This window comes from Sciurus vulgaris (genome assembly GCF_902686455.1).
Source record: "Sciurus vulgaris genome assembly, chromosome: 18".
NCBI classification, from domain to species: domain Eukaryota; kingdom Metazoa; phylum Chordata; class Mammalia; order Rodentia; family Sciuridae; genus Sciurus; species Sciurus vulgaris.
The window spans coordinates 23342852-23352438 of record NC_136479.1 but is presented as its reverse complement, the minus strand read 5'-3'; the positions used below and the strand labels follow the sequence as shown (position 1 = coordinate 23352438).

The following is a 9587-nucleotide window of genomic DNA, read 5'->3' as shown; positions in this document are numbered from 1 at the left end:
CCCTTCCCCCTTCCCTGGGAACTACTATAGGTTCCCCATCCCCATTTATTGTAAGAATGAGCCCTACCCTAGTTGTGGCTCATGGTATCCAACACATTTGACCTTATGCATAAAAACCCCAGAAGAATGTGGCTACAGTCATCATGAGCAAAGCATTGAGATTGACCACACGGGCCCAACTCGGGTCCTCGTTGATGTCCTCCAGCTGCCTGGCTGCTGCGGCCACCTCCTGCTGGGTAGGGGGTGGAGGACCACCTGCACGACCCCTGCTCATTCCACAGAACCAGAGCAGGCACTGTTGGAGTGGACCCGGTGCCAAGGACTGAGGCTCTAAGAAATTGAGACACTACAATTAGTTTGAAGGAATTTGACTCCCCAAGTTCCCCAGGCCCACCTCCCTAGGCAGTGCCTTACCCTCCATCTCCACTGCATGCTCTGGACACCCATTCTGTACAGGTGGGGAGGTTGGACCTTCTAGCTCATCAGCATCCAGGTCCTCTCGTTCCTCCTTGCTGTACCGGAGACTGAAAACCAGGCGATGGAGCTAGGTAGGGGTGGGAGCAGAGACCAAGTGGGAGTTTCATTTTCCCACCTCAGTTCCTAAGACCTCTTGCCCACACTGGCATAGCAGCCTTGTCACTGCCCTCCCTCACCTACCTCTGTCCAGTCTACACACCTAATCCAGGCTCAGTTCACTCAAACCCTACGCCGATCATCTGGATACTTAAAAGCATTGACCTCTCTCACCCCCTGCTTCCACACCCCAAGTCTTCTGTCTATACCCAGAACTGCAGTACTGTAGACTGGCCTTAAAATTCTGCTCACAGTGTTCCTTCCCCATGGCTGTTTGCTCACAGTTTTCCTCCTGCTGCTGAGGAAACTTGCCCGTCCTTCCAGGCCCAGCTCTTTTGTCTTGCCTGCCTCAATCAGCCCTGCTCTGGAGTACTTGCCTTGGTGCAGCATAAGACCAAACTCTTACAAGATGATACTCTGTCCCTCAGCTACCAGCTGTATCCTGGATTTGAGTTCCAAAGGCCATACCCAGAATTGGCTTTGGGAAACTTTAATTGCCAACCCTCCAAAATATTCAACTAACCCTCCCTCATTACTTCAAATAAATATCAATTAAGTAAAAATGTGCTCAATTTACAAATGCAGCTTCAAACTGATTTCTCAGCCAGCTCCTACCAGTCCTTGGTATATAAATTCAGGTCCTCCCCAATGGGTGTTTCTTGAAATAGATTGGCAGATGGGGGTGGTGATGGTTCTTCTGGCTCATACAGTGCAGGTTTGGTCACCCAGCCTGTCCAGGGGCCAACACTTACATGCTTTTGAGGAATAGGCTCAGTACACAGGGAGATTATGAGGGTGAGGAGACCAGAGCAGATGAAGAGCATGATGGCAAAGTAGAGGTAATGCACCCGGCAGATGAGTGCTGGGCATGCTGAGGGTTTCACACAGCTGCCAGAGCCAAAGGAGAACTCGGGAATAAGGCGTGCCAGTCCCATCAGCAAGCCACCAATCAGTCCCCAGAAGGCACCCTGTAAAGGAGACAGCATTAGCCTGCTCAAAATGTCCAAGCCCTGCCCCCCATTCACAAGTACAGTGCTCACCTTCTCATTTACACGGGGCACAAAGAGGGCAAGCACAAAGACTGCAGACACAGGTGGTGCCAAGTAGCTGGAGACTGACTGGATGTAATCGAAGAGCTGCCCGCCCTGCGCTGCCTGCACTACTGGTAGCCAGGCCACTGACACTGCCACAATGAACACTACCCAGATCCTGCAGTTGGGAGGCCATCAGAAGATTTTTACCCAATTCCTTCCTGTCTCCCATAACCTTGCCAGTGCTTCATGCCCCCACCCCAGGCTCATTTGTTGGGGCAGGAGTTCGGGGAGGATGGAGGGACCTAGGGCGCACCGTCCAACTAGCAGCAACTCCCCTTCGCCTGCTTGAGGCCGCAAGCGCGTATAGATGTCCATGGTGAAAAGTGTGCTACTGCTGTTAAAGATTGATGCCAGCGAGGACATGAGTGCAGCCAGCATGACAGCCAACATGAGTCCACGAAGACCTGTGCATCAACAGGAGCTGTGAGGATGGGGCTTCCAGGGTGTCCCAAGGTGGGTGCAAGCTTGGACTCTTTGCATTGGCAGTCTCCTGGCCTCCCTGCACATGTGGGCAGGGAGCATCCCAGGCACCTGCCCTCACCATTGGGCATGAGTTTCACAACGAGCCGTGGATAGGCAATGTTGGAGCAGCCCACCTCAGTACCACATATGCGTTTGCACACTTCTGGTACCACACAGGCTACTTCGTCTGCAAAAAAGAAGGTGAGACTGGAATACTGGATTCCCAAAATTTAGGAAAGTAGTGGGCAAGAGGAGACAGGCACTAATCCTTGCATTAGAAGGGAGCTGGATGGGGCACAGGACTGTTGGGCGGGACAGGAATGCAGACATTACCCGGGTAAAGAATGCGGCTGATCATGCCTGGCATGACCATGAGAAACATGGGCAACAGCTTCAGGTAGCCGCACAAGATGCAGCCCGCCTTGATGTGGGTCAGATTCTTTCCAGCCAAGCAGCGCTGCACTATGACCTGTGACAAGGTGCATTCAACTACCATGCACTGTCCCTGCACACCACACCCTCAAGTCCTTACCACCCCCTCCCGCCTCTAATTTGTGCCCAACTTCTGGCTCTGAGATGTCCCTTGTACGTTCATGCCCCCTCAGACCACACCTTCTACATAATTCCAGGAGCAGGGGTGGGGTGAGGGACATGGGGTCAGGCCCACCCATCCCAGCTCCACTCAGACATTGAGGATTCTGCCCCAAATCTGCTTCAGGTCCATGCCCTGAACTCGCACCTGGTCACTGCACCAGTACCAGCCCGAGACGATGGTAAGCCCCACGAGCAGTGCAGGCCAAGGCAGGTCCCCTGTCACAGGGTCCCGGAGCAGGTGGTAAGAGTCAGGCCGAGGCCTATAGCAGGAGCTGGAGATGTTGCCCACAGCTGGATCCTTGGACACCGTCAACGAAGTCATTGCTCCCAGGTATTTGTCGAAGAGCCCTGAATAGCCACCCACCTCATGGAAAGCTGTGCAGACAAGGCCATCAGGAGACTAACACCAATACTGATACCATCCTTAGGACCCACATACCAGTGACATACATCATCCCTGATCCTGGGTTCACCCGAGACCTCCACACCTCTCCCCCATTGACTGAGCCTCATACCATAACCGGTGAGAATGATGGCACCCCCGAGAATGACGAAGGTCTGCACGGTATCCGTGTACATCAGTGCTGCCAGCCCTCCTGCAACAGGCCTGAATTAGTGAAAGCTGTGCAGCTCCTGATCCCTAGCACACGTCTTTTTGAGAATTTGAAAAGGAACCCCTTTGGAGAATATAAATCCAGGCTCATGCACTAGAGTACAGAGAAGCAGGGCTTGGTAAGCAGAGTGTGACTGAGTTTTAGGGTCCACTGATGCACTTCCTGGAAAGGTGCCCACATGCAGTATCCTAGCTATAGACCCTCAGCTGTTTTCTCATCTGGATAGTAAAAGAGGGTGATTCTCTCAGGTCCAATTCTGTTCCATCCCCAGAGACTGCTTGTCAAGACTGCCTTGGCACCAGACACAACCTACTTTGTTCTCCATCTAACCTGGGTCCCCCCGACCCTGGGATCCTCAAAACTGCACTGGGTTTGACCAGAGGTCTTGGAGAATCGCCGAATCACTCTATCCATTGAAGAAGAGCAAGAGCTAAAGAATTTTTATTTTTCCTCGGTGCTCATTCTTTAGCCCAGCACCCAGCTAGGTACCCAAATCTCCAGTCCAAATCCGAGGGACAGAAAGGAACAGAATATGAACTTGTTTTCCAAAGAGTGCCTGGACCACATCACACTTCCAAACCTCTCTATCCCACTATCCTCTAGTGGCTTTCTTAAACCCCAACTACAGTTCGCAGCACGTTTTCAAGCCAGCTCCCCGCCCCATGCCCTCTCCACCTAAGCCCCTGCCGGGACCACCTGTCACAGTGTAAATCATGGTGATGCCCAGGAGGGCAATGACAGAAGCGTAGATGTTCCAGCCCAGAGCTTGCTGAATGAATACTGCACCAGAGAACATGTCCACCTTAAGGGAGAAGAGCAAGCACACAAGTCAGGACCCAGGGGCAAGGGTAGTGACTAAGTTCACCCTCTGCCCAGGGCACAATTTGATGTGACCAAAATTCAGTTTCCCTCTTTCAAAGTCCCGACCTTCTCAGATCCCACCCACTATGGTTGTAGCCCCTGAGACCTATTCCTTCCAGACCCGGCCTTGATCATGGTTCTTAAAATGATTTCTCCTAGGTCTCACACCCTCCAGGGCTCTCTAAAGACCTTCACTAGGTGGCCCCACCCTCCTAGGAGCTAGTGCTGCCTGCCGCTTATTCGCACCGATATCTTGGTGAAGATGTACAGAAAAAGTGAGAGCACAGACAGGTAGAGGCGGATACGATGGCCACCAAAGCGCTTGCGCAGATACTGCGGCATCGTAATGACACCTGCGGTCAGGTATACAGGCACGAAGAGCCAGCCGAGCAGCAGCACCACGAACAGCGCCTATGGGCACAGCATGACAGCTAAGGGTGACTCCATGTCATGAGCCACGCCTCGCCCCTGAAGGACCTGAGAGACCTCTTCCTGTAGCAAGTGATCCTGGGGCTCAGAGACCAACTGCAAAAGATGTCCTTTGACCCTGAGCATTAGGAATCTTGACACCTTCCTGGGTCCTTAACTAGAACCCTTTATTCCCTCCCAGACTACCATCCCCTGGTCAGTCCCTCCCAGGAAAATCCTTACATTCCTCCCAAGCCTCTCAAACATATGAACTCAAGCACAGAACCTGCAGACTGACCTCGGCATGCGTCAAGCAGAGCTGTCTCCCCTCTCTTCTCCACCTACTCAAACCTTTTGTCCTTCCAGGCTTAGCTCAGAGGCCTCCTCCTCCAGGAAACCCTGAGTTCAAAGCCCTGATTTCCCCCAACCCTCCAAGGTGAGCAAAGGGCTTTAATGTGAACCAGAGATCCTCACAGACCCTAGCTTCAGATAGCATCCAAACATGTGCCTCTCCACCTCTGAGCTGTTTGGCCCACTTCAGAGAGGAGTGTATCAACACCTATAGAGGATAGAAGCTGGTACCTGCTCATATATAACAAGTCAGGAGCAGGACCTACGCTGCCCTGAAAGTGATCACCTTGTGCATCCCCCTGACTCCAAGCCCAACTTCACCCCTCGACTGGATGTCCCACCCCAGTCTCATATGCTCCCTGCCAGGAGCTTCCCCAAGATGCAACCCTTCCAGGGTTTCCTGCTGGGGTGGGGTTATTGTGGAAAAAGAAAATCTCACGTTCCACTCAAATCCAGCCACAGCCAAGCCACTTGCAGCACCAGTCCCTGCCAGGCCCACAAAGTGGCCACTGCCAATGTTGCTGGCGAAGAGAGAGGCTCCAACCTTGGTGACCAGAGATGGGGATGAGTCAGGCTGCTTTTCTAGAGTCCCTCACCATCCCATGGCTGAGCCGCTCTCACCGGCCACCAAATCATGCTTCGTCCCGCCAAGAAGTAGCCACCAATGGTGCCCCTGTTGGTTCTGCACATAGACTGGGGAACAAAAATGGGGGGAGACCTGGGTTCGGGGCACATTTTTGGACTTCATTAGCCTCCTCAACACATTCCTCAGCCTTGTTGCAGGCTGAAGATTAACCAGTACTCGACTCCCCTGTTTGTTCATACCTCCACCCCCAACCTCCTCCCAGACATCTGGAGCAACCCAGGCCCCAATCCTGGTGTCCAACTACTCAAGCCTGAGTGTGCCTGGATTCTTCAGTCTGACTTTTCTGAGGACCTGGGATATGGGCTGATGGTCAGCCATAATCTATTCAAAAGAACAGAGGCCTCACTTAGAATGCGAACTTAATAAAAATCCACTGATTCCCCCCTCATCAAGCACAATCCAAAAGTAAAAAGACAAGGAGTTAATGTTGACTGGGCATCCCTGAGGCTTTCAGAAGATTTGCTTGCCTCCCCAACCCTGGCTTTCTCCCTCAAAGATCGAGGCTTACTTCCCCCACACCTATTCAAGAGTGTCCCATAAGACCTTTCCCCCCAGGTCCCAGAAACCCAACACCACCTCAATTTCTCACCCACAAGCCAACACCAATGACCAGCAAGAAATAAGCAGCAATGACCAAGATGTCAGCAGGATTGTCAATTAGGACCCTCTGGTCCCCTAGTCCTTGTTCAGAGCCTGCTTCTGTGTGTTCCTCCATTCTGCTCAGGATCTGCTCCTCAAAGGACCAGTCCCTGGATTCCCCTAGGGGAGGGATTAATGGTTACCTCAGGGGCAATGAGCCGACAAGTCCCCCAGGTCTCATCCCTCCTCTGCAACTTTATTTAGCTGAATCAGGTCATATCAAGGCTGAAGGCTGGTCTGGGGGAGCTGGGCCCTTTCAAGTTCAGAAGCACTCCTTTCTGGGCCTTAGGCTCCACCCTCTCCTCAGTGTCCCAGGCTCAAAGTTAACCCCATTCACCCCCTAAAAATGTTATCCCCTTCAGCCCCAACCTAGGAAGACTTGCTGAGTCAGGTTCTATTAATCCAGAGATTTTTTTTTTTTTTTTTTTGGGAGGGGGTGTTACCAGGAATTGAATCCAGGGGCACTTTACCACTGAGCCACATCCCAAGCCCTTGTTATTTTGAGACAGAATCTCCCTAAATTGCTTAGGGACTTACTAAATTGCTAAAGTTGGCCTCAAGCTAGCAATCCTCCTGCCTCAGACTACAGAGCTGCTGGGATTACAGGTGTGCACCACCATGCCTGGCAAGAGATCATTTTTTAACCCAAATCTGATAGTGTCACTCTCCTGCTCAGAAATCCTCCATTGCTCCCCAAGACACTCAAGAGAAGTACAAGCTCCTTGGCTCAATTTTCCAGGTCTGCCATGTCCCAATTCCTGCTTAGCCCCCTTGCTTCTCCATATCAAAACTAGAATGAAATCACAATTACCTTACCACCTTTCTGCCCTATCCAACCCAGAGACTTTATCTTTTCTTCTCTTTTTATTCCTGAACTAGAAAATGTCATGCCCCTCTAACCTTACTGTGCCTTCTGCTTAGAGCACCTCCCTGCTTCCCAAATGGTCAGCTCCTCCTCAGTACTTAGCCTATGACTCCTCTTCAAGAAAGACTTCTCTGGTAAGAGTTCTGAGCACATTGTATGGTCTTTGTCTGGGTCCAGGTCTTTCTCCCCAACAAACTAGAGAATCCTCAAGAGCAGGGGCTGATCCAATTTATCCTGGACTCCCATTGCTCAGCATAGGACCAGATAGATTATCTGTACATCTGCCTTTCTAGACCTGTCCAGACTTGGAAGTCAGCAAATGGAAGAGGGGAACTCCTGTTTGATTATGGCACCTACAACCACCCTTGCTAGGTGATTGTTGCTAAAGAAACAGAGAAAAATATTTTATGGAATATAATGAGTTTTGCTTAAGAAATTATTTAATGTAGTTTCCTTCAAAATAAGTCCCTCAAATGAGAAAAGTCTGAAACTAAAAAAAGGTAGGGACTGGGGAGCAAATTAAGCACTTACTTCAAGATATGGGGTGCTGAAGAGGGAGGAATGGGGTGGAAGGTTCATTGGGGCCCCAGCTTGAACTCCTGTCCTGGCTTCACCACTGTCCATACAGTCACACAGGTCACCAGGGTTCCAGCCTGTGGCTTACCTAATAAATGATGTACATTCATTGGTATTTGTGTGGTATTAGTTTCAGGAGCTTCTGCAGATGCTAAAAACTAGGGACATTTAACTCCCTTGGATAAAATGGCATAATATTCGCATATAACCTACCCACATCCTCCCATATACTTTAAATCACCTCTAGATTATAATACCTAATGCAATGTAAATGCTGTCTAAATAGTTGTTGTACCTTACTGTTTAAGGAATAATGACAAGGAAAAAAAGTCTGTGTTCAGTACAGAAGCATTCTTTCTTCATATATGTTCAATCTGAAGCTAGTTGAATCGACAGGTACAGAACTCACATATATGGAAGGTCAAGTGTACTTTCTTAAAGACAAGACAATGTGAGTAAAGACTGTGAGGGAGTGGGGAATTAAGACAAAGGAGTGAAGCCAATAATAAATCGCATATTAATCGGTAACTACAGTGAGCTCTTGGGACCCAACCCAGTGAAACACTACTGAAGTGCTATGCAGAAACTAGGGAGGTGACATGAGGTGGAAACTGGGGGAAGGTCCTATTCCCTCATCACACTTGTCACTTGTGTACTTGTTTGTCATCTGTCTTCCCTACTAGATTTTAGTTCCCTGAAGGGAAGGAGCATATCTGCTGGGTTACACAATGCCCTCATCCCCACCCTGAGTCTGGCCAAGTACTCAGTAAACATTCAGTGGATTAATCAATCAAGACTGGAGATGGTCAATTTGGGTATCCGCACAAGAGGGAGGTAATTAACACTAGGCAATGGACAGCATTCCCCAGGGAGGCTATGTGGTAGGGAAAGAGCAGAACTGGGAAGAACCAGGAAGAGGAGCCTTGGAAGAGAAAAGAACTGAAGATCTGCCAGAGGCCCAGGGTTCTAGGCACCCTCCCTAAGGAACTGTAGAATCCAGGGTGAAGGTGCTAAGACTCATAAAGGTCCCTAGGATTTGGGGACTCCCATGTAGCCAGAACTTTTCCAGACCTGAAAATCCCTGGTCCCACCCTTCTCTGCTGTGACTTGGCTCAAGTAGCACCTCCCCTGGGAAGCCCTCCTTGACTCCTGGTCTGATTTAGAAGCCTCCTTCCACCTCCAACAGCCCCCAATGCTTTCCTCAGTCACTTCCCTGGCCATACCAAGTGTTATCCTCTGCTTAAGTATCCATCTTTTCTACCAGTCTGGGAACCTCTGCCTAGGCATGACTCTTCTGTGTGTACCCAGCATAGGGCTGGGTGGGAAAAGGCCTAATGGAGTTACTGATGAACCAGCAGGGAAAGTAAATAATGACTCTGAATGTGCTGACTTCCCTGCCTCGACATGGATATTTGAGTGGAGAACAAAGGGGCAAACTGGAGCCATGTCCACATGACACCTACAGCAGGTACAACATATGGGGGAGGCGGTACTAGTAAGGGGCAAACAGTATACAAACCCAAACGGTAGATATAAATTGGCACTTATGGAAGGAGAACAATCTCTGAGGTTACTTGAAGGGGGGGATAAAATCTGGAAACCAAAGAAAGAGCAACAGTTTCCTTATTTCAAGGATATAGGAAGCTGAGTAAGGGAGGAATGAGGGCAGGAAAATTCAGCAGGGCCTCAGGCTTCTGTCCTGGTTCTGCCATTATCGGTACAATCCTGCGCAGGTGGCTGCCCTTTTCAGCCTGGGGCTCATCTGATAATTTGAAGTACACAAGTGACCTCTCCTGAGATCTGAAGCTGTAGTTCCTGCTCTGGCCACAGGGTTGTGACCTAGAGCCCAACCCCCGATAGAGCCCGCACAAGGGGCAGGGACTTTGATGGCAAGGTTCTCCGGC

At 50.4% G+C, this 9587-nt stretch overlaps 1 protein-coding gene across 5 annotated transcripts; it reads right to left on the bottom strand.

The window, feature by feature from the left end:
- Positions 1 to 103: 103 nt before the first annotated feature.
- SLC5A2 (solute carrier family 5 member 2) lies at positions 104 to 6503 on the bottom strand (the record flags this gene model as incomplete). 5 transcript variants are annotated; one of them, XM_079122012.1, is made up of 14 exons in its annotated part: positions 6386 to 6503; positions 5579 to 5650; positions 5397 to 5501; positions 4445 to 4609; positions 4034 to 4139; positions 3239 to 3319; positions 2869 to 3098; positions 2463 to 2598; positions 2209 to 2316; positions 1921 to 2071; positions 1614 to 1782; positions 1326 to 1541; positions 415 to 544; positions 104 to 330 (listed from the first exon to the last, which is right to left on the bottom strand). In XM_079122012.1, the coding sequence occupies exons 2-14, from the start codon at positions 5645 to 5647 to the stop codon at positions 104 to 106; spliced, it is 1893 nt and encodes a 630-aa protein (XP_078978138.1). In that variant the 5' UTR covers positions 5648 to 5650; positions 6386 to 6503. The 5 variants fall into 5 exon arrangements, 4 of the variants coding, with proteins under 4 accessions (XP_078978138.1, XP_078978137.1, XP_078978140.1 ...); XM_079122011.1 differs by lacking the exon at positions 6386 to 6503 and adding an exon at positions 6193 to 6351; XR_013760822.1 differs by lacking the exon at positions 6386 to 6503 and adding an exon at positions 6193 to 6351 and having other exon boundaries at positions 192 to 330; positions 1189 to 1541.
- Between the last annotated feature and the right edge of the window lie 3084 nt (positions 6504 to 9587).